General features: G+C 41.8%; 1 protein-coding gene and 1 long non-coding RNA gene across 5 annotated transcripts in view; one reads left to right on the plus strand and one right to left on the minus strand.

The window, feature by feature from the left end:
- The window catches only part of LOC113048098 (uncharacterized), a 27607-nt gene continuing 2285 nt past the window's right edge, over nt 1-25322 (plus strand). The window contains exons 1-5 of the long non-coding RNA XR_003276400.1: nt 1-979; nt 3441-3534; nt 3643-4252; nt 4355-4425; nt 18044-18193. This is a non-coding gene — a long non-coding RNA (uncharacterized LOC113048098). The remainder of the gene's footprint in view (nt 980-3440; nt 3535-3642; nt 4253-4354; nt 4426-18043; nt 18194-25322) is intronic.
- LOC113048097 (leucine-rich repeat and transmembrane domain-containing protein 2-like) overlaps nt 5014-25322 on the minus strand; it is a 26043-nt gene continuing 5734 nt past the window's right edge. For 2 of the 4 annotated variants that reach the window (XM_026209626.1, XM_026209625.1), the window contains 3 exons: nt 14109-14252; nt 10332-10928; nt 5014-8792 (listed from right to left, as the gene is read on the minus strand). In XM_026209626.1, the coding sequence (XP_026065411.1) occupies nt 8335-8792; nt 10332-10928; nt 14109-14252 (1199 nt within the window). In that variant the 3' untranslated portion in view covers nt 5014-8334. Of the gene's footprint in view, nt 8793-10331; nt 10929-14108; nt 14253-16782; nt 17259-18151; nt 18283-25322 lie in introns of those variants that run through there. The other 2 variants (XM_026209628.1, XM_026209627.1) reach the window with 2 other exon arrangements.

Here is a 25322-nt window from a genome sequence, read left to right on the forward strand (position 1 = left end):
ACATTTTTAAATATATTCAAATATAAAACACTTATTTTAAATGTTAATAATTTCAAAATTATTTTACAGTTTCTGATCAAAGAAATGCATCCTTCGCGAGAATATAAGGGCGTTCTTTCATAAACAAAACAAACAAAAAATCTGACCCCAAACTTTCGCCAGTGCATGTACATCGTCTAAAAATAACTTTGGGACCAGTTGTTTACAAGAAAATGAAGTTAAGTAAACATCATAATTTATGTGCAGATTCCAGATACAGATATTTTAAGTGTAGCTTCAGTGTCCAAATAAACTCTCTGTGCTTGAAAAATGTTGGTGCAAGGTTTAGTTTCCTTCTTTCCAGAAACACTAATAATCCTCTAACAGAAGGCCTCCTCTCACTCACCCTTTTCTCTTTCACTTTATCTCTCTATTTGAATACATCTGCCCCTCACCCACCCTTCATCTTCTCTGTCTCTCTCCCCTACTGTGGGAATGAAATGTAATCCACATGGATTATTAAAGTGGGGAGGTGTGTGAGTGTATCTGCCTCTCTTTCAGTTCCTCCCAGCTGTGTTGAACATAAAACGAGTGTGAAAGACATGTGGAACTGCAAAAGTTGCTAGCTGGCAAGTCAGTCCAACTGAAGACTCCATCCACTCTTAGAGGATTCATCTAAACTCTGTGGAAGAAAGAGTGTGATGAAGAGAATGAGGCAAGGATGAGATGGAAGCATCAAGAAGGGAAGATCAGGATTCTGGGAAGTTTTCTTTGTCACCCAAAAACACACTTTTGAAGCTTTCGAAGTGTCTTTTGGGCACAATCTGATATCAAGACCAGACTGGGATTACCACACACTGTTTGTCTTTAGGATCCGCTGAGCTGGAGATCGTACACGCTGCTGTTTTATGCACATGGCAAGGGGTTGATGGGAAGGATGAGTGCTGTTTTCATGTTGGACCATCCAAACACAAGCTCAGATGAGGATACCGCCTGAAACGTGAGTTCAGTTCATCTCTGCACAAGTTTTGTTGTGTTATACCAACAACCCCAACAATACAAAATCTGCACGATGTAAGAGAGACCTTTAGCATTTTTGGTTCCTTTATTGCTAAATTCAACGTAAATGTCTCACAATAAACTCAAAGTGAATAGATGAACCACTCCTTTGATTCTTCGTGCAAAACTTCAGTATGTCTCCAAATCTCATCTTTATGCATGCAGGCCTGCACACCTCTGGTCACCCCTTGTGTAAAGCCGAAATACTGTAAGCTAAAGCTTAACCTCCACTCTGTTTGTTCAAAATCCACACACACAGCCTGTCTGAACAGACTGTTTGGTCTCTTTGAGAGCCAAATAAGCTCCTGGAAGTCAAACTATGGAATAGTTGAGATAGTAAAAGATGAAAATGTGACTTTACCCCCTCATTTCAACCCTAGTCTTACCAAAAAGTAGTATACTTCGAGTTTATTTTATTAAGTATACTTAAGTAAAGTTCAAGTATATTTTTAAGTATACTTTACATATAGTATACAAATATCAGTGTTCTGTAGTATTAGTATTGAAACAGTACCAAGTGTACTGTTTCAATACTCCTTGGGAATAAATTGTCCCACTTTCTAGTATATAAATGTATACTTAACAGTAGCAAACTTTGAGTACACTACTAATTTACCTCTATGTTTGTAGTTTGTACTGCAATTATATACTAAAAGTGAACTTAAAGGTATACTGACAGTTTACTAATGAAATACTTCGTACACTTTGAAGTATAGTCTCAGTAAACTACTAGTTTAGTAGTTTATACTGCAAGTACACTCAAAAGTGAACTTTACATCATACTTTAAGTATACTACTATGTCCCTATTTAGGTTTGAATTTGTATATAGTTTGTTATATGAGTATCTGAACATACAAAACATTCAAAGAAAGAACAGAGTATCTGCTTGTAAACAAAAAACATTTTATTCTGGCTTCATGTATTCTGTTTTAAAAACACTTTAATGTGGGTAAGTTTAATAAAAAATAAAGAATAAAGACTATGAATTGAATTCAGAATGATAATCAAAACGTAGACGGAGTCGTTCAACACCCTAAAGCTTGACTTAATTATTACCTCTTCATCGGTCGACATTTTATTCCGTAACGTTACAGTTTTGATGCTGCTTCATGTCAGACGATCTTGTTAAATTACATGTGTTAGTTTCTGGTGTTTCTTTTTTCTGCTTCACTTTCAGAAGATGTGTACTAGCGCCCTCTACTGTATAATAATGAAAACACAGATTCTAGGAGTATAGCTCAAATATATTTCGAATTTTTGTAAGTGTAAGTCAAGTATAATTAAATGTAATTTAAGTATATTTCTGAGAAGTACATAAAGCCCATTTCTGAGAAGTACATACAAAGTAAACTAAAAGCATACTATCCTATTTTTGTTTGTTTGTTTAAAAGAAGTATACTAATAGCACACTTGAATAGACTTCAAAGCAATCAGGGATATATCTGATATTGTCCGATAATCTGCAGAGGAAGCAGGTTTTATCCGTAAATCACTGACTGCTGGTAAATCTCAGGTGCAGCTACAGTCTAGTTATCTCTGTTTGAATTTACTCTACACTCTAATTAACATTAGGTTGTACTGACCTGAATATGTGGGCGGCTTTTATTAGTGCAGCACAACAGCAGGGTGTTCCTGAACAGTGCGGGCGGAGGAGGATTGACCTTCCCAGACTGCTGCATCTCATCCTCCCTCTATTCTTTTTCTCTCTTTTTTTCTTGTCTCTCTAATCTAAGCTCAGAATAAAGCCTGGTACTCTGACAGTGTTTTGGATTATCCCTGTCTGACCTTGCGTTTCCCAGAAAATAACTGCACACCTCAAAACGTTCGTCAGCCAATCAGATTCAAGAATTCAAAGGCCCTGTAGTATAAGGGATAATGTACATCCAGCCAGTTGTTCTCGCAGAATAAACCCTTACAGGATGATGGTCTTGAAGGTAGATGGATTTGTAATCAGTTTTTGAATTGTTCTTACCAAAGGTCCCGGGAAGAATGTTTTCATTGGAAATGTTTCAGTTGAAGAAGGTAAAGGTTTTCAGATCAGTACCCTGCAAAACAAAGATCATCTGTATGCCTCTGTTTACCGCCTTCTGTTATCAATTCCTCTCAGCTGTGTTTTTTTTATTTATTTTTTTCTCTACAGGCCTGCATGTCACAATTTCTAATGAGTGGTAGGTGTTATCGAAGGCTAAGGACCATATTAGGCTGTTTTTAACATCTGAAATGACGTAATATACTCTTATCTGATGGTTTTCGATATTTCAGGACATACTGTGCGACTGACATTAATACACATCATCGCAAACTGACACAGTTTCAGGCTGTGGTTCAGTACCTCACAGGGAAAGACCCAGACCTGATTTGGTGTTATCCGCAGTTGAGTTGAGTCCTGTCTGTTCTTCAGGTGATGAAAGACTTCTGCAGCACACTCTGTTTGACGCAGTGGTCACAGATCTTATGGAAGCCTACTGGACCACACTGCTGCTCAACGCGTATGGGTAAAACTTCCCACCCACGCACACAGTGTCACAGACAAGTTTCAGAAGTCAAATACGTGCTCGCCCCTGACCTTTCTCACTCTTTTAACTCACCTCCGTCTTGTGCAGAATTGATGGGGGTTTGGAGACGGCGTTCCTGGGCACACGCTCCGGCCTCATGAGAATGATCAGATATGTCAGCGAAGAGAAACGTGTGGTGAAGTGAGTACCTTTAATCAAGAGCTCCTGCTGTCTGCGTCACGACCGTATCTGCATTGTCATAGGATTTCTTAAGGCCACCCACTCCCACAGCACTTCATATCACTTTCATCAGTATGCACTCTACAATACACTCATCACTGGGAAGATAAAGAGGAACAAGCAATAAAACATAATGTGGTATTAAGAGAATAAACTTTAGTTAGTGTGGTTATACAGTACATAAATCAACGAACAGACGCTAATCATATTAATATACATATAATCAACGTAAATAAGGCACTGACTATAGTAGTTGAATCTGAATACTTGTAAAAGGTATATATATGTATATACATATACATACACACACACAATCATATGAATTTCTTTTTGATGGTTTCATTGCAGAAAATTCTTATCTCCGTCAGATAAGGAGAATATTTTAGTCTGGACCGTTTCCCTGTTTGGTATCGGCGTGCGGCAAAGAATCCAGCTGGATGCTTTTTGTACCATGTCCCAATAGAGGACAGCACACCAGGTAGCCTGCACCGTGCAGTCCACATCATACAGACTAGGAGGCTTTACATCCTGTTCAGAGTATCATGCTCAGTATATGTTTTTTCTTCTTCTTCTCATGCAGTGATAGCAGGTTTGTGATTGCTGTCACGTCTGTTGCAGTCTCTGTTAACCAAAAGACAGCAGTTGCAGGAGGTATGATTTTCCCTGGTTATTCTTATCTTTTAATATATTCATTTCTTCTATATTAGTCAGTGCTGATGACAAACCGCCCATTGAGATGCTATTATCTTTGTCCATTTTAAGAGTGTGTGAGCACATGTGCCCATGTAAGGATGTGCAACCATGTATGGAGTTCAAGTCCTCATGAACATCTCTTTTCCTCAACATTTGATTGTACTATTTCTTCTGTACTCATGAAGACACTTAAAACTCATTACTTGCATTAATGCATTATATAAGGAAAAGATCAGGAAGTCACTGGAAGTTATCTGCTAGCATTCTCATTCTTTTAAATCTATTTCATTATGTAAAAAAAAGCCAGTTGATGGAAAAAGATGCATTATACCACTGTAATGGTTGTTGTTATATTTTCCACCAGCAGGGGCCAACTAGACTGTGCTAATCAGTCAACGCTTGACCCCTTGGTATATTCATCCAGTTCAGATTTTGAATCCCGATCTCTCTCCATTTTGTGTAAAACTTATTTCAAGCATATTTTATTATTTTACTTTGAGCAGACTGTGTGTGAGTGCTCGGTGTATCTTACACTGCAACGTTTACGGAAATACATTCTTTATTCATTTATAACACAGAATTATATCACAGCTCACAAATCATATTTCAAACGGATTTTTATCAAGCGAAAATATAAAGGAGGATCTCATATCGGTATTAGAAAAAAGGTCAAGTGAAGAAAGGGTCACATCAATAAGCTATAACATATTAAACCAGAACTTCATAAAGATCTTGGAGATGCTTTCAGCTCAGTCAAATGGGCAAATCCTTTCCACTCATTCATCATTTGGGATTTATAAAGCCTTTATTTAGCGAGGGTGCGTAGTGGAGGGTGTGGTGTCTCTGCTCTTAAATGTAAAGCCAGGACAGAGAGTAAAGACACCCCAGCTGGGTCACTGCTCATTTATAAACCGCCCTTTATATCCACTGAAATTACATCATGACTGCTCTGTCGGCTAATATTCAGATAAAGCACATCGCTGACGTTGTCAATAAACAAGCATGTGATCCCTTTTGAGAATATTTGCAATAAGTGCAATTTGACAGGAAAGTGTTAGTCCAGCAGTGGCAAAAGTGCTTTTGTCTTTTTTTTTTTGTTTTTTTTTGTCTTTTTTCTTCAGAACAGAGGATACAGGGTTTGTGTTTTGTCGCCCCGTGCAGAGTACAGGCCTTTGACACATGCTGTATAAAACAAGAGCTAAATGAACCGTAATGGCAGGAGAGACCGCAGCCATTAGACGAAACTCCTCTCATTAATAATTCATGAGTTCTCTCTGAATTCTCTAACAGAGAATCTTTAAGAGTTCCTCTACAAAAGGAGTTTACACAGAAAACACAGGGAAACGTATACTCAATTTTTCCAATCAAGTTATTGTTCATAAGTAATTTGTAAGACACAGATTAAAATATATACATATATTCAACATACATTTGAATAAATGTATATCTGTACTTATATATATATATATAATCAGCATATGGCTGCAAATATCACTGAACACCGAGACAAAGTCCTAGATCCTTAAGTGCTGGTGTGGGTATTCGCACATAAATTAGTTGTACTTTTGATTTACAACTTTTTGCCAGCAACCTTACCAGTAATTTGCATTGGTAATGAATAATGTGTGGGAAAGACTGTTGCTATAGTTACAATGGAACAGCATCTCCTAAATCCTGATGAGGTGGTGTGATATTTGCTCCACATCCCTTGTGCCTACTGCACATCCTTCCTATAGATGGCAGCATTGTGCAAACCACCCAATGACGTTGTTCCTCATGTTGACATTATTTAGCAACGTTATTTTCTGATTCGAAATTTTCAGTAATACTGAGGAAATGAATATGTTGGTTACGGTGTGATGCTGGTTTGTGACAGTCTTTGCCTTTTTCATGCAGTCGCTGCGTTTGATTTGCCGCATGAAAGCTTATACTGATAATATCTGTCGGCTTCTGAAAGCTCAAGTCAAATGAATCTGATTTAGTCTAAACAACTTCTGCCCTCAAGGAAAAGCGGATTATGCAAATTGGTCCACAAGCAGAAAATTGATCACACAGGCGCAATCGATTCTCCTCCATCGCCAGCCCGAGAGAAAAGATCAGAAAATCAGCTATGACATCCTAGTCCAGAATGAAACAACCGATCAAGAAAGACATTGATTTATATTGCACAGAAAATACTATCTTCTTATACTATCCTTCTTATCCTTTTCATTTCCCTCTTAGCTATTGTCTTTCTGTTTTTCTTTTGAGGGCAGCTATCAAATAGGGCCACTGTGCTTCTTCAGCCACCAAGGTGTAATAAACAGTTCCAGTAACCAGGATCTGCCACCCTCCTTTAACATCAACAGAGTCCCCAACCTGCTCTACATTAGCACTTCACGATACTTCAAGACACTTCACGACAGACACCAGGGCTGGATTCTTCTAGTCTTACAAAAACACATCTGGCCTCTGAACATGGAGAAACAGCTAACAAACAAAACAATGTTATCAACAAAAATTATTATCACACGATAGAAAGGACAAACCTTACACTTAAAAACATAAAACTGGGGTCACATCACATCGTATAGAATATATTATAGCTGATAAATAAGGTGGGAATATTTCAAATATGATATGTGAGGGTTATGATGTTCAGTTCACACTGGGGTAGGGTTAAGGGTTACAATTAAGGTTGGAGGTGAGTGCTGGAGGTTAGAGTTAGTGTTGAGGGTTTAATGTTTGGGTTGGAAGTAGAGCTGAAGGTTTAGGGTAGGAGTTGGATTTTGGATTAGTGATGGAGATTTATGGTAAGGGTAGAGATTCCCTTTGGTTGTTTATGGTTGTGGGTTCAGATTAGTGATAAAGGCTTTTGGTAAGGGTAGGGATTTGTGTTGGAGGTTTTGATTAGTGTTGGGGGTTAGGATTAGTGATGGAGGTTTATGGTAAGGGTAGGGGTTACTGTTGGAGGTTTGGGGATAAGGTTTGGGAGTAGAACTGGATGTGGTAGGTTAGGCTTGGTAGTATAGTTGGAAGTTTAGGATTACACCACGTCTACACCAAGCACAACAGTTGACAAGATTAAGGCTGTTTACACTTTGAAGTCAATATTCCAAATCAATCTGTCCTTTTTTTCGGAAGTAGAACAAGCCCATGTGGTATGTCAGAAATTGGGGCATAAATTTACGGTTAGGTTAGGGGTTAGGTTAGAGTTTGGACACCACTGCTTTAGTGGCTCCGTAGAATGCATTATTCGTCTTCCGTGCCTTTCTGAATACGGATTCACTATTCGGCCACATCCCTAGTTAACAGTATTGATTATAATGAGTGTTACTGGCTTTTGATGGGATGTGCCACTTGCATGTGCGACCCGGTGTAGACAGTGTTAGAGGTGATGGTTATGGTTGGGGTTAGCATGAAAGGCTTAGGGTTAGAGTTGGGGGCTTGGATTAGTTTTGAGAGGTTGTGATCAGAGTTATGATTTGGAGGTTTTGGTTGATGGTTAGGCTGCTACAGAGGCTAATGCTAATGACAGTACATGATCCTCTAGAAACATCATGGTTCAGAACTGTGAACAGCTGCATCCACGCCTCCTCTGCTGAGATCCTCTCAACACTGGAGAAGGGTGGGGGAGTTCTAAAGTGCTGAGTGGTCCCTCTTGTCCTGGGGCAAATAGGTCAAAGGTCATAGGCCAAAGTTTAGAGTTTGAGTAAAGTGTTAAGTCTGAGAGTCAGAGAGGGTCTCAGGAAGGGCCGAGAGACAGGAAACAGGGATAATGAATCCTCCGCTGGTCAGCTAAATGATCATCAAATGTGCAGCTCAACCAGTAAAGGGCTCTTTATATTTGTGGCTGACCTCTGAACTCTGACACCTCTCTCCATTCCCCTATGCAACTGATGAGATCTGTTTCTCCTCCGAATCGGCTTCTGCCTCTGCGTCACCCATCAACGGCTGCCTCTTCTTTAGCTCTCGCTGGTATTTTGCCATAAGTGAGGCATAAATGCAGCCATACGCTGCAGCAGCTACCATCATAATGCACACGATTCCACAGACCACACCAGCGATCACTACTGTACCGATCGCCCTGCGAACACTGACCGGCCGATAACGATGCTTTACACAGTCTGGTAGCTCCGCTTCCGTACGCACCACTGCACCTTCAGACGACGGAGTGGCTGTCCCTCGAAAACATGGTGGAGATCCACCCTTTGTGCTCCCAGCCCCGCCCCCATTCTCATCCTCCAATTGCAGACAGTAGTTGAACATCTCCACAGGAACGCCCCTGATGTCACGACCCCTTAAGTCCTTCGGAAGTGTACACTCAACGGCATCGACATTACCGCCTACAACAGAAAGCAACAGAGAAAGAGAAATCAAAATTTTAGCTCTCCGAGGTATACAACAGTCACCTCTAATGAATTTAAATGGCTGCTTTAAGCCCTCCAAACAGCACCGCACAGCCAGTAGGGTCAGCTCTTCAATTTGCATATGTTTGTATGAAAGGAAGAGCGGTAGCTGGTGTATAATTAATAATCCTGACATGCATACAGAAGCTCTGTTCCCAAACCTAGTGAGCCGCAATGCTGCCTGCTGCCTTCAAAGGCAGCATGTTAACTGTCATGGAACCTCATGAGTGACTTATTTGGAGAGCTCTATATACAGTATTGTTCAAAATAATAGCAGTACAATGTGACTAACCAGAATAATCAAGGTTTTTAGTATATTTTTTATTGCTACGTGGCAAACAAGTTACCAGTAGGTTCAGTAGATTGTCAGAAAACAAAGAAGACCCAGCATTCATGATATGCACGCTCTTAACGCTCAATTTTTTTTTTTTTATTCTTCTCTTTTTTTTGTGCACAGGAGAGTCCACGCTCTTGATTGATTTAATGTAGTTTGACAATGGCATCTCATCAAGCTAATTATGCAATGATCCAGTATGCATTACGTACATAGCACACACAAAAATTGGGTAAAATAATCAAGTTGTTTTTGTTACACTGATCTATTTAGTATTGAATAATAATAATTTTTAATTGTTGCATTGTGGTATCTCCATGAAAATATACATGCAATGCTGCCTTAGAATTTGCTGAAAACAGAAGGCAGCATAAGTAAGATACTTATCTTCATGTCAAGAGAGCATCTATGATGCCTCAAAATGCTGCCTCCGTAGGCAGCTCACTAGGTTTTGGAGTCAGAGCCCACCATGACTGGAGTCTCTTTCTCACACACGCTAAAAGCTTTGTGACTCAGCCTCTCATGTCGGTTTCAGATCCCCCCTCCCTCTCAAAGCTACTCTGAGATAGAATGAAATGAGTTTCTCTGACTTAGAGTGGAAGGATTGAGACAGACAGAGAAAAATGGAAAGCGAGATGTATGGAAGATACGAAGAAGATGCTTCTCTGCATCACAATGATTTTTGGGGTTTTGCCACATTTCGTTGCCAGCGGTAGACAAAAATAGACAGGAAATTATTAGGGAAAGTTGCTACATGTCCTACAATATGTCTGGTGTATATGCACTTACCATTAGCTTACAGCTCAATCTGTTTAAAGGCTTGATAAAGCTTTTATTTTTTACTGATGATTTCTAAATTCTCATTGGTTGAGCCACAGTCAAAGCCCTTGTAAAATGCCTATGAACTATATTACTTTATTTATTGAACAATATTATCATACTGCTTTTGTCACTGCTTTAAAGGCACAATGTGTCACTGAAGACAGTGACTTTAAATGTGTTTTACACAGTTCACTTTGGACTGTGACAAAGAACACCCCTTACTTAAGGTTCAGTAATGCACAGCCTCATGTGGCTTATTTCTTAAAGGATGTGTTTGTACACCTGCAGAGAATCAAAGCCCCCACATATAGAGTCCTCACCTCGATATATCAGCCACTCCATCCAGTGTTTGAAGTCTCTCAGGTTGCAGTCACACTCCCAGGGGTTCATGCCCAGCTCCAGGTGCTGAAGGTTGACGAGAGGCTCAAATGTGGGTCTCTCCAGAGCGTGAAGTCTGTTCCCAGCCAAGGAGAGCCAGGTCAGCCCTTGCAGCTCATCCAGCAGGCCCAGCGGCACAGCGGCCAAGCCGTTCAGAGACAGATCCAGTCTCCGCAGCTGGGTCAGGCCGCGAAACAACTCGCGATCCAAAACCGTCAGGCTGTTGTTACGCAAACTCAAATTGCTCAGGTTATTCAGCTCACGGAACAGTCTGGAAGGCAGGTTGTCCAGATAGTTATTGGACAGGTCAAGTGTCTTCAGGGTGCTTAGATTGGCGAAGACAGAGACGGGAAGGGTGGAGAGGCGGTTATTGGCCAGAAGGAGGGTATGTGTGCCCTCCGGGAGAGTAGTGAGAGCAGGCACAGATATTAAACTCCGCCCACTGCAGTTAGCTTCCAGTGAGTTACACACACACTCTGAAGGACAGCCAGCACATAACTGCAGTAATGTAGCACACACACTCAGCACACCTAGAAGACCTGTATGAAAGAAGAAAAACAGAAGTGTATGAAAGAGTCTGAAAGAGTCGACATAAACCATTTCTTCCTGAAAGCTGCTTTGAGTGTTCTGAAAGACGTGACAGGTGTTGATTTTATGCCACTGTGAATCACAGGTACAGTATTTAATGAAGGGGAGCAGTGCTCAACAGAACTGAACCTGTAGCTGCTGCTCCCACTACACTATTTTAAACTGGTGCCTATGTGATCATAAAAACAGACCTCTAGACAGCAGTATTTTTGTTGACGTTGCTGTAAGTAGCTGCTATCTGTTGCAGCACCTTCAGGCTATTTTTTTTTTATTTGTTTATTGTGCGCTCTTAATGTGTTATTTTCCAGCAAAATTAATAGGGATGCACGATATTGGATTTTGGCCGATATTCGATATGCCGATATTTTCAAAATAATTTTGGCCGATGCCGATACCGATATCGATATATATACAAATATATACTGATATATTTAAACTTTAATTTTACTGAAGAGAAATCCATGTATCTCTTCTGTACTGATTCTACCATAAATTTATTATTTAACAAATGTAGACAGACATTCACATCTGAAAAACAGGTCAATTATTTCACTTGGAGAATATCGGTTTGGCTCATCGGCAGAAATATTCATATCGGCCGATACCGATAATGGTCATTTTAAGCTTTTATCGGCCGATACCGATATTGTGCCGATATTATCGTGCATCCCTAAAAATTAATATTGTGTTATTATTTACTTGCCTTCATGTCGCTTCAAAACTGTATGACTTGTTTCCTCCTTAGTACACAACAGAAGATATAATGCAGATGCAATTCCGAAATGCTTTTTTATCAATAGAGACTGGAACTGTCAAGCTCCAAAAATGATAAAAATTACTTGTGTGCTATATTTAAAGTCTTCCGAAGTCATACGCTTGCTTTGTTTGAGGAAAAGACCCAAATTTAACTTGCTATTTTCTGAAAATCAATAATGGAACACACAAAACTTTGTGAATGTGAATGTGAGTGTGAATGGAAACTGGGTGCAAATGAGATTTGAGAATGACTTTGAGTAAATAAGGGTGAGTAAATGACGACAATTCAGCTATTTCTTTGTGGTTTCTTGAATGGGGTCCTTGAGTTGGCTAAATGGTTACTTGTTGTCTGATGTACCATAAATACTTGAAATCGGTATTAGTTTCTCTTTAACCTATCAATAAATAGATTTCTTTAATGCAACTACAGTGGTTCTCAAATGGTGGGTTGCACCTAAATTTAGGTAAAAGGCTGTTTCGACCCCACATTGGACAAGCGTCCGATATGATTAAAGGTAGCAGGGAAAACAATGCATTGGCTAAAGAAATAAATAGGGAGTAGATATATATAATTTTATATCTTTGCATGTTTTTTGGGCCTATGCAGCTTCAACAATAAATTTCACTGTGTGATTTTAAGCACATTTTTGTTAACTTTTATAACATAAACTATTCCTTTACTTTGTTGGCTCACCATTAACCACTGAACTAGAGTCAAATGTAATTTGTGGGACCTAAAAAGGTTCTCTTATGGCATCCGCTTTTCCGTTTTAAGTGAACATGTATGATGGGAATATAATGTGGCTCAGAGTTAAACAAAGAACGTCCTCTGCTCTGCCGTGACAAAATAAACATTTGTCAACTGTTCGTCACCTCTCTCTTTTGTGCAGCTGTGTAAGAGGGTGGGGAGCAATGTTTCTCTGTGTGTGTGAAACAATCACATGCTATCAATGGATATGAAGGTTTTAAATGTTGCGTTCCCAGTTGTCTCGTTGCTGATTGTGTGTGTGTGTGTGTGTGTGTGTGTGGAAGTTTGAGAGCAGACAGATGCAGTTACAGCACTCAGATATCTGATCCTGACCAGCCTCAACACCCTGATCCCTCTGTAATCAGAGATACATACAATCATCACCACACACTCTCTCATACACACTCACACAGTTCTGCGTAATCTCCATAATTAACCCGTCCTTCTAAACTATGCAGTTGTGAATGATTCTAGAATTGCTGTTTTGGCCCATCAACCTTCAATTTCCAGTGTATCTCTTTTTTTCTCTATTCACTTCTTTTCGGCTGAGAACAAATGTGTGTCAGCTCATCAGGATAGACGGCTGATATCGAAACACAATGTTCTTTCTCTGTGTCCATGTTGCTTGAAAAAGTCCTGTAGCCACAAAGAAGGCTGGAGGTCAGTGGCGAGGATGGAAACCTCCTATCAAGTAGATCTAGTTTAAAATAGAATGAACGTGTATTCTGTGCCTAAACTACAATTTTATGAAGTTTCCCTCTTTTCTTAGCTGTTAGGATTTGCTTATTTTAACAGGAGGACTCCAGTTCCCAGATGAAATAAAGAAAAGATGCTGGTTGCTTCTTTCCATGCACTGAAAATCTAAAGGGGTCTGCAGCTTTAAAACAACAAAATAACTCAAAAGCACCATAAAAATTGTTAATATGACTTAAATACTCTATATTCTATACTCTATAGTCTTTTGAAGCCATAATGTAGTGAGACTATATTCACTATTCATTTTGGCCACTGGCCACCATTTGATGGTGATTTGTCATTCTGGAGCTCCTCGTTCACGTTTAGTAAATTGAAAGGACTGGCTAGTATATTCTTTCAAAAAGCTTTGTGTTTCCCAGAAAAATGAAAGCTATATGGACTAAGTATTGACTTACAATACAGATTTGAAGTCTGACACTATACCATAAAATAAATATTTCCACTATACAGTAGTATGTCACAATGCAGCAGAACTCTCTCTCTCTCTCTCTGTGTGTGTGTGTGTGTGTGTTGCCTCTGCTTTGCTTCATGCAGATCTTTAATCAAACACACATTAACTAAAGCCATCCTAATCCATCTGTTGCCGGGACAGCTGGTGATGTTTACTGCACTATACACACCCACACGGACACATACGTCAACACACACCACCTTTCTTCCCACAAGCATATTAGTAAAGCTGATCATTTCCTGAAATGCATCATCAGTCTGTGTTATAGTAGCATGTAAATAATTGATTTAGATCATTGGTAGTCACTATTTGCATATAAAGTGTTTAAAACGGTATGAATGGAATCAGTACTTAAATCCTCTTGAAGCTCAGCCCCTTCAAAAGAGGGAATATGTGTGTGCGTGTGTGTGTTGGGCTCACCTTGGCTGTCCGGATTTCCTCTCCTCCTGCGACCCACTGAAGGTGCAGTGCTGAGTTGCATGTCTGCGCTTCTCAGATCTGCTGTGGCATCAGCTGGCCCTGATGCCAGCCTCCACAGGCAGCGATAGGGGGCCAGTGACCAGACTGCAGAGAGAGTACGAAGGATAGTCAGTTTTTTCTGTACTTAATATGACTTTTGAAGGCGAGCGCTTGTTTTCTGCCTGACTATGCATAGATGAATTAGCGTGTGAGCTGCGTGGTGTGTTTCTTTAGTAGCTGCGGTGAAACTCAAATAAACCTTGAATTATTGGTAACAACAGTATCACTGTCGTGTCATGCATGGCTCATTTTTCGAATCGGATCACATTCTGGGTTTCAGGTTTTCAAGGTCTATTCCTTCTATGTGTATTCTAGTCTAGACATCTTAAATTAGGAAAGAACAAATTAGCAATTAGCCTCTAAACACAAATATTACAACATAGTGCTTCTCAAATCCTTCAGTATGCTACTATATCATCAGTTAGACTATTTAACATATTCCAGTTCTGTGCAGTGATGGACAATACAATTACATTATACCCTGCTATGAGAAAGAAAATTCACAGCTGTGAGCTTTTGAATATTTAAAAGGATTTTTATTTTATTTAAATACTTTATTATTTCGTAATACTGTTAATTTTTCTTTCTTTTCTTTTTTCTCAGATGGGATAAAATTGAGGCTTATGCTTACTACATCTGCTTTTAATTTTTTTTTTTTAAAAGACTAATCTCAGAATTTCCTCTAATTTCCAGTTTTCTCTAAAAAGATCCCAACAATGTCTCAAACTGTTCTCAAATTATTATAATTTTTTTAAAGATGCTGAACTCTGAAATGCCAAGCTCAAATATGTCTCAACAAATTCTGTCAAGCAAAGCCCAGTGGTTTATGAGCTAATGAAAATAATTAATGAAAACATTAAAATAATTTAACAAAATCTATAATTTAAAAATAAAAAATCTAATAAAGCATGTATTAAAAAAAGATTAAATATTTTATTTGTTTACCTGCATGTCATGTAACCGACATATGCAAATGCGTTGTTAACTTATTCAAATATTCAAGTGCATATTTTAGAGTCAAAAGGGGTTTAGTTTGGGCATGTCGTATAATAACACTTGTCCCATTTGTTCCTAACTGTATCTCTCCTATAGAATTTCAAGAGAAATATCAGAGACAAATGTAATACCTCAATCAAAGATAACTGAGGCTGCCCTGAGCTATGAAAGTGCAAAATCTGAGCAACAGTACTTTCTTCCCGGTACAAAGCCTTTTGTAATAGAGCGGTGCTTATTACAAGGATACAAACCCGTAGTAGAACTGGCACTGCAGACACGATTTAGTTGCAATACTGTAATATGACACTGAAACCCTTACAGTACATGACAGAAACGGGAATATTATTATAACGACGTACCATTATGTAACACTAGTTGTGTAACGCAATGCTGTGAATGTGTGTGTCTCAGATCACTGAGCACAAGGTTACAATTTGCTTCTGTTTACGCCAGGCCGGTTTGCTGTAAAATGGCCGCTGCTGCCTTAGACTCCCTTTCTTTGACACTTCGGCCTTGTCACCTGCCACATCCGTCACAGCGCGTGTGTCTGTGTATGCGTATTTGCGCAACGCAACACCAATTCACCCGGCTGTCATCCGAAACGGCACAGTGGAAAACTGTGCAGACATTTAGAGGTTATATTGCAAGTGTGTGTGTGTGTGTGTGCGTGCAAGTGAGAGTTTCTGCAAATACTTTTTGGAGTTGCTCAACACGTGAAAAGATTTCCGTGCATTACTTTTCCTAGAACATGCAATATGCAAGGTTGTGTTTGTGTGAAGAGAGGGTAATTAGTTGAGAGTTGTGTCATCTGACTCCAGAGCATGCAGCTCGCACACACACACACACACACACACACACACACACACAAACACACACGTGATGTAATAGTCTCTCACTTTAGCAGCATCTCTCTCCACGTCCAGTTCAGCACATATTTCACACGTTCTCACCCCACGCCGTACTAACTTCCTGTGAATGCACAAGGTCATCTATGCGTGTGTGTGACGGGGTTGTATGTTGTTACTGTGACATGCAACACATAAGTAAATAGAAACGCCCTTTAGATATTCACCCCTGAACCAGTCCTTCTGGTCCCTTTTCTCTCTTTCTCATGCACACACGCACAAAAGAAGGCCATCGAAGTCCACGGCAGAGCGAAGAAACGTTAGAAGCGAAGACGCGGAGGCCACGGGATAAATTATTAAGACCAGAATCACAAATAAAGACACACGCTCACTCAAGCAGCACATATACAGTATGCATAAAGACATAACCTATTACATATATGATTTTACTCCTACCGTAAATATGTATATATGCAAGTGTTCACAGGAATGCATATTGAAGATGCAATCTCACTCCTACATGCTTATATACACACAAAAGCAGCATTCCAGCATCTGCACTCACATACACATCATTTTCTTTTTTGTCTATATAAAAAAAAGCTGGACGCTCTATACCCAAAATAACAGGCATATGAAAAAAACACCCCTTGGCAAACATCATGCATGGGCATCGTAATCATAGGCAAATTCTAATATGTGCATGTGTAGTAGGTTAACAGTGTTTCACTCACCGTCTTTAGATGCCGTCCTCCTTGGCGTCCCCCCGCCCCCCACCCAAGGCTCACACACACTCTCTCTCACACACGCACACACACATGGTTGTGGGAGAAATGAGCGAATAGCAGCTCTCGTAACGCTCCAATATGGAAATGAAAGTATCCTTCCGCTGCCAAGAGCAGCGGCTGCCACAGGAGGAGAGATGGATTGGAGGAATAAAAGAAAGAAGAGGGAGATGAAGGAGGGGAGTTAAATCCTGCGCAATGCCTTGCTGTAATGCTCACAGAGAGGAGGACACAGAGTGAGTGAGTGAGTGAGTGAGAGAGATGGGGGGGGGGGGGGTGCTCCAGTCTTTCAATTCTCTGTGGTTTCCAGCAGATAGGCTCGCCTCTGTGTTGGTATATTGTGTCCACAGAATGCACTCTCGTGTGTGTGTGTGTGTCAGGAGGTTGTCTCTCAAGCGCGTGCTGTCCTCAGGCTAGCCTTTGGTGCGCATGTGTGTAAATAAGTGTGTGTGTGTTGCTTTCTCCATATGTGCATGTGGTGAGGCGTGCAGTGTAAACGTGTGCCAGCCTTGTCAAAGATAGTAACATTAGTGTGGGATGAGGTGAGAGAGGAGGGCTTGAGAAAACAGCTGATTCTTTCTCCTTCTTTATAGATAGATAGATAAATAGATAGAATAGGTCTGTCTATCTATCTATCTGTCTATCTATTATACATTTATGTATCTATCTACAGTGTAGTGTATTATTCTCTCTAGCTGCAGAGTATCTAAACCTATCTATCTATCTACAGTGTAGAGCTTTCCAATCTTTACTGTATCGATTATGCGTATGGATAAATAGATCATCATGCAACTTTGCTGCTTTTAATGGCTGCATGCGAATCTATCTATCTGAAAGAAGAGAGAGAGAAAGATAAACATGATTCTTCTTCATGTTATGTGCAGATTGATGAATGGATGCATGCATAGATGCATAGACTGATCCAATCACATGCAGCTAACACCACTCTGTGATGTCACCAAGCTGACATCATGCAACAGTGCAGGAATCTAATCATCCATGTACTGGCCATTGTTCGCATGATCTAACTAGACCAAACGTCATCCACATATACACACATTCCTGCTATTGCCTGGTGTGCTGAATAATACATAGAGGCATGCGGGCCACGCTGCAGCACCAGCACCTCAAAAAAAGGAGGAATGCATCCATTGCAGCTATTTATAAGAGGAAAAGCATTCTGAGAAAGTTTACCTTCTGTATGTTGCAGGCTGTCGCAAACACACCGTGTACTTCAGAAGGACCTCAGTGCCACCCACATGCTTTCACAAGCCAGACATTGACAAGAAAAAGCACTACAGCTGCATTAAGTCCTTACCATGCCATTCCTCTCCTCGTCAGAAGCTCTGTATGTAATCAGGTATGTATGTGGGTGTATACATGGATGATTCTATATTTTGGTGGCGAGTCTTCAAGGTGTCGGTAGGGGCTGTGCTGACATCATGTTACCTAAGCAACAGAGGGAAAGAAACATAGAGAGAGAGATGGGGGGATTGTGAGCTGTTTTTTTTGTTTTTTTTTGACTCACTGTTAATGTATGCTACTTGAGCTCTTCGCAATCATCTGTAATGTAAAGAACCTGCTGCTCAGTTTGCCATCGCACACACCCCGCACTTCAGTCCTGGCAAATTCAAATAGATATTAACTACACTAGCATAATTTAGTATACATGAATATAATTTGGAATTTGAAATGCATAGCAAGCTAAGCTTAAAACCGAGCAATATAGCAGAATCTACTGCACAGATCAGTGAATCTGTTAAAACAATACATTAAGCACAATGTAACTCAAACTATTTCTACTTCTGTAACCCACACACATGAGCTGAGGACAGGACATTAAGCTTATTATGACCAGAAGAATCGTATTGTTAATGAACAAGGTATTGTTTTGCATAATTGAAACAGCTCACATTCACATACTCATGAATAGACACACCTCCCGGCCTCTGATTTATACGCCCTGATGTACATAACCCCACAAATATGGTCTCATAATATAATTAGCATGCATATTAATATCTTTACTGTTTATTAGTACTTATAAAGCCCATATTCTGTATGACCATATTACACATCCTTAATCCTACCCAATACCTAAACTTAACAACTACCTTAACTATTAATAAGCAGTAATTAGTTCCTTTAGGCAAAATTCAAAAATCAACTGCTAGTTAAAAGAGTTAATAGCGAGAACTTAAAATAAATATTTTGTATTTTACAATTATAATTGACAATATTTCATTATATTAACAATTTATAATGACCAAAACATAATATTTAGCAGGGTAACACATACAAATTTTTTAGTACTGAATACATTTGTCAAGCCAATTTTACCCTATTACCGAAGTTATTTACATTTTAATTGGGAAATAAGAATTTATCAAAAACTAGCAGCTTTATTCAGGCTCATTCATTTTTTTTTCCCTGATAACTGTGATTTACTGCTTATTGCTATGTTTGATGAGCAAAATTACACAAAAAATTGTCACGATAGGTATTGGGGAAAAACACAAAGAGAGGGTAGATCCAAATGCAGGTAAGGGTTTTATTTAAACAGAGGGATAAATACAAAATAAACAGTCATGAGAGACAAATCAAACAAAAAGGGAACCGGATGAAACGGGGAACTCGGAAGAATGGAAAGGTAGAGGAAGTCTGGAGGAACGAGAGAATGAGACACATAGGGTAAGACAAAGCAAGACTGATGGACCTGAAACACAATGACATCAGACAAGGACTCCGTGACATAGACTAAGACAGACTGGGTATTTATACACAGAAGGATAATTGGGAAACAGGAGACAGGTGGGGTGAACAATCAATCAGGTAACAAGGAGGAAGGTGACCATATAAGGGAACAGGAAGTGATCTGGGACAGGCACCGTGAGAAGGAGGACATCTAGTGGAACCCCGGGGAACAACAACCCAGACACTGTGACAGTACCCCCCCTCTACGGAGCGGCTACCAGACGCTTAAAGACAAAACATGACACAGAGACCAGGAGGGAGGCGGACAGGTGGAGGCTCAGGGGGAGGGACGGAGGGCCAGAAAAGGAACACATGGGGGACAAACACCAGAAATGATACATAAAACCGGGAGAACAGGAGGGAGGAGGACCGGAGGAGGTACAGGGGGAGGGACGGAGGGCCAGACTAAACTAAAGAGAACAGACAGAAACAGAACTCAAAAAACACAAAACATAAGTCCATGAAGGACATGTTGAGGCGTCCACTAGGACGGAGCAGATGACCACCACAGCCGTGTGGTCAAGGCCAGAGCCCTCCAGGGCGGAGCGGAAGACCACCACGTCTCTGTGGTCGAGGCCGGAGTCCACCAGGTCGGAGCAGAAGACCACCACGTCCTCATGGTCATCACCAGAGTCCCCCAGGGTGGAGCGGACGACCACCACGTCCTCGTGGTCACCGCCAGAGTCCCCCAGGGCGGAGCGGATGACCACCACGTCCTCGTGGTCACCGCCAGAGTCTCCCAGGGCGGAGCCGAAGACCACCACGGCCTTGTGGTCACCGCCTCGGGAACTGTAACGGACACCGCCTCGGGAACAACATCGGGCTCCGCCTCGGGAACTGCATCGGGCTCCGCCTCGGGAACTGCATCGGGCTCCGCCTCGGGAACTGCATCGGGCTCCGCCTCGGGAACTGCATCGGGCTCCGCCTCGGGAACTGCATCGGGCTCCGCCTCGGGAACTGCATCGGGCTCCGCCTCGGGAACTGCATCGGGCTCCGCCTCGGGAACTGCATCGGGCACCGCCTCGGGAACTGCATCGAGCACCGCCTCGGGAACTGCATCGAGCACCGCCTCGGGAACTGCATCGGGCTCCGCCTCGGGAACAGCATCGGGCACCGCCTCGGGAACTGCATCGAGCACCGCCTCGGGAACTGCATCGGGCACCGCCTCGGGAACAACTTCGGGCACCGCCTCGGGAACAGCATCGGGCACCGCCTCGGGAACAGCATCGAGCACCGCCTCGGGAACTGCATCGAGCACCGCCTCGGGAACTGCATCGGGCTCCGCCTCGGGAACAGCATCGGGCACCGCCTCGGGAACCGCATCGGGAACTGCATCGGGCACCGCCTCGGGAACTGCATCGGGCACCGCCTCGGAAACAGCATCGGGCACCGCCTCGGGAACTGCATCGGGCACCGCCTCGGGAACTGCATCGGGCACCGCCTCGGGAACTGCATCGGGCACCGCCTCGGGAACTGCATCGGGCACCGCCTCGGGAACTGCATCGGGCTCCGCCTCGGGAACTGCATCGGGCTCCGCCTCGGGAACTGCATCGGGCTCCGCCTCGGGAACTGCATCGGGCTCCGCCTCGGGAACTGCATCGGGCTCCGCCTCGGGAACTGCATCGGGCACCGCCTCGGGAACTGCATCGGGAACTGCATCAGGCTTCGCCTCGGGAACTGCATCGGGCTCCGCCTCGGGAACAGCATCCGGCTCCGCCTCGGGAACAGCATCGGGCACCGCCTCGGGAACTGCATCGGGCACCGCCTCGGAAACTGCATCGGGCTCCGCCTCGGGAACTGCATAGGGCACCGCCTCGGAAACAGCATCGGGCACCGCCTCGGGAACTGCATCGGGAACTGCATCGGGCTTCGCCTCGGGAACTGCATCGGGCACCGCCTCGGGAACTGCATCGGGCTCCGCCTCGGGAACTGCATCGGGCACCGCCTCGGAAACAGCATCGGGCACCGCCTCGGGAACTGCATCGGGCACCGCCTCGGGAACTGCATCGGGAACTGCATCGGGAACAGCAGCTGCCTGTCTCCTCCTCCGCCCTCTACGATGGGGAGTCGGTGGCGTTGAGTCGGCCATCTTGTGCTGTGGTGCAGGGCTGGCGGCCATCTTGGGCTGTGACGCTAGGTTGGCGGCCATCTTGGGCTGTGGGGCTGGGCTGGTGGCCATCTTGGGTTGTGGGGCTGGGTTGGCGGCCATCCTGTGCTGTGGGGTTGGGCTGGCGCCCATCTTGTGCTGTGGGGCTGAGCTGGCAGCCTTGTCTGGACACTCTGGTGTGGTTGTTGCATTCCACTGGGCACGATGGTGCAGGTAATTGGTAAACCCCCAAAAGTCCAGTATCTCTAACCCCTTCATCTCCCATGAAGGTAAAGGATCATCCAGGCAATTATTAAATAAATCCTTTAGTGCTGCATCATTGTAACCTAGCCCGACTGCCATAGTCCAAAACAATTGCGCCAGGCCACCCACCTCACTTCCCTCTTGATGAAGGGTGATTAAGTTCTGGTATCTCCCCCTCCGTTCCTCCATGGTGGCTGGGGAACCGATTCGAAATCCCACACCGCTGGATCTAGGCATGACGGAGTCCTTCTGTCACGATAGGTATTGGGGAAAAACACAAAGAGAGGGTAGATCCAAATGCAGGTAAGGGTTTTATTTAAACAGAGGGATAAATACAAAATAAACAGTCATGAGAGACAAATCAAACAAAAAGGGAACCGGATGAAACGGGGAACTCGGAAGAATGGAAAGGTAGAGGAAGTCTGGAGGAACGAGAGAATGAGACACATAGGGTAAGACAAAGCAAGACTGATGGACCTGAAACACAATGACATCAGACAAGGACTCCGTGACATAGACTAAGACAGACTGGGTATTTATACACAGAAGGATAATTGGGAAACAGGAGACAGGTGGGGTGAACAATCAATCAGGTAACAAGGAGGAAGGTGACCATATAAGGGAACAGGAAGTGATCTGGGACAGGCACCGTGAGAAGGAGGACATCTAGTGGAACCCCGGGGAACAACAACCCAGACACTGTGACAAAAAATATTATAAACTGCAGTTTGCATTAGTAGCATGGCTGTAAAAATCCACATGTTAAATGAATAAAATATATAACAGCTTCTATATTGACCTCAGGTTAACCATCTGCTGAAATCTTGAGTTTCACGCTCTCGTTTTAGTCGCCTATTCATGGAAAGTGCCACATATATTTCACACATTCTCTACTTTTCTCCTTCACATCCCATTGCTCCCTCATTAAAGGTTTTGTATTAAAGCATGAAATGGTAAAAATCTGTTCAGTTTTAGTAGGATTGATTGCTTGCCATGCTGTCATTCTGAGGGTTTGGCTGAGGCTTCATGCTGTATCACATTGTGTTTGTTTGTGTGTGTGGGATGTTTGTGTGGAAAAGCGAATGACAGAAGCTCAGAGAACTAGGTATTTACCAAATGATCTGCTCTGCTGGAGTCACGTGTCTTCTGTCATTCACACTTCTAACAAACACTATTTTTGGGTAATCTCGATTGTCCAAATCTTTAGGATGCTGGAGGAGACATGGTGACTGTACTCTTCCAGTGTTGTTACAGTACTGTATGTCTGGTGGGTCTAGAGCTTTATAATACACGTCTATCCATTCAAGAGATTGTCTCCCCTCTCCTAGCCATCTTCCCTGCCCCAAGCAGCTATTACCAACACTGCCTTCCACTCTCAGGCTCTTTATTATACAACTCTATTAATTAGCTTCAGTATGATAGATGGTCCTACTCTGGTCTCTCTTTCTCTCTCTCTCAATTATTGAAGTTAAAAGATTTTTACTCAAACGAACAATTTCCTGCAGTTTAATCAGACCCATCAGCTCATTGCAAACTCGAACTGTCCTACTAATTACACAGAGTCCTTAAACAAGTTCTGTAAAAATCAGCCGTTTGTGGGGAACAAATATGTTCAGTTTGAGTTAATAGATATCAGGTTTGATATATGAGGTACTGGGTTTAAGGTAATGAACTGAAGTATGAGGTATAGGGTTGAGGAATGAGATACCAGGTTTAATGCATGAGCTATCAGGAATGAGACACGAGATATCAGGGCATTTTGTTTGTTTAAGCTTTTGAGAGTGGGTGGCCACTGATGCATGCTGGGATGAAATCCCAGTGTAATGGAAAAGTCATAAGCAAAAAAAAAATAAGTCTCAGTCAACTATTCACATTTACATTTCCACAAACATGTTTCTTAAATGGTGTATTTCATTTGACATGTTATAATACTAACTGAATAATATATTTTCAAATTTTTGTGTCTGTGTTTCTTTCCTGCATAGCCACTCAGGTACTAAAAACACATATATCCAATCACCTACTGCAATAAATACAACTACTCTTCACTGCTTGGTGTCCGTTTATGTATGTTTATTACGAGCTGCATTCATGTTTTGCTAACCTTGGAATATGTATTAATTAATGAATGTAAAATTTAATAATAAATTATATTAATTTAAAATATATATATATATATTATATTATAAAACAAATGTCAACAGGATGTCTCCACAAGGATATGTACACAAGCGTGCGTGTGATACTGGCCGGATGTAACCTATCTGTTTAAACATTGTGCATTCAGTGATGGGAGTTGAAGACAAACACTATAATGTTAGTGGTTACACTCCTAGCACAGGCTTTTGTTTGACATTTATGATACAAACAGAAGATGCTGAGTGTTGAGAGAGGGGTGGGAGAGTCCAGAAGGCACTCGAAAAGAATTGGGAGCGGAGCTGATATCACTCTTAACATCCTCCACGGGGAGGACACTCTCTCTTCTTCTCGTACCGCTGGGATTTTCAATGCCTCCCTGAATGCTCTTCCACTTCAGCTGGCACATTAGCATTGTGTCTGTGCTCACTCCTGACTGCAGCGATATTAACTAATGCCTTATTCAGTGACGTCAAAGCTGCTGAAACACCTGAAGTGATTGTGTTTACAGTTTTTAATGTTTAAAATGTGAAAATCCAAATCCATTAAGTAAATCTATAAAGATCATCAGCAGTGCAAAACATGACACACACTGTAAGATGCATTCAGCGAGCAAGAAGCCTAATGTTTGTGAGTATACTGCACAAGGTTATTACAGGCCTCGTTGAGAATAATCAGTGTCTCGCCTCTAGAGCACACATACATTATCTTTAAAACTAAACAAATTAACTTGTGACGCAAACTTATGTAAGACTAAATATTATGAGAGTATACATCTTTAAAGCTTAATTGCCCAACCTCATGGGCATTTTTCTAAGCACGAACTTACATTTTAACAAACTGCTGAAAAAATGACAGCAATGGGCTCTTTTTCTAACAATACAGCATATTGCTGTGAACGGTGTAGAAGCATCATCTGATTGTTAACCTAAAACTGACATTTCTTGGAAACGTATCCATCAATTCTGAATGGTTGATTGGTATGTTGTTTAAGGATCACCTAGGGTGTTGATCAAGGAACATGTTGTTCTTGGTGAAATCACATTCACCATAGTAGTATATGAAGGTACGAAGGAGATTCGTGCAGAGTTTCAGCAGCACAGTCGTGATAGGATTTCACAGCAGCAAATTTATCAACCAATTTAGTTATTTTTAACATTTATTTGGCAACTTTTAGCAACTGTGACTCAAATGATATAAAGGCACACATTTTTCCTTCTAAATTACCAAAGAAAAAAAAGAAAAACAA

Source organism: Carassius auratus, chromosome 29, assembly GCF_003368295.1.
Source record: "Carassius auratus strain Wakin chromosome 29, ASM336829v1, whole genome shotgun sequence".
NCBI lineage: Eukaryota > Metazoa > Chordata > Actinopteri > Cypriniformes > Cyprinidae > Carassius > Carassius auratus.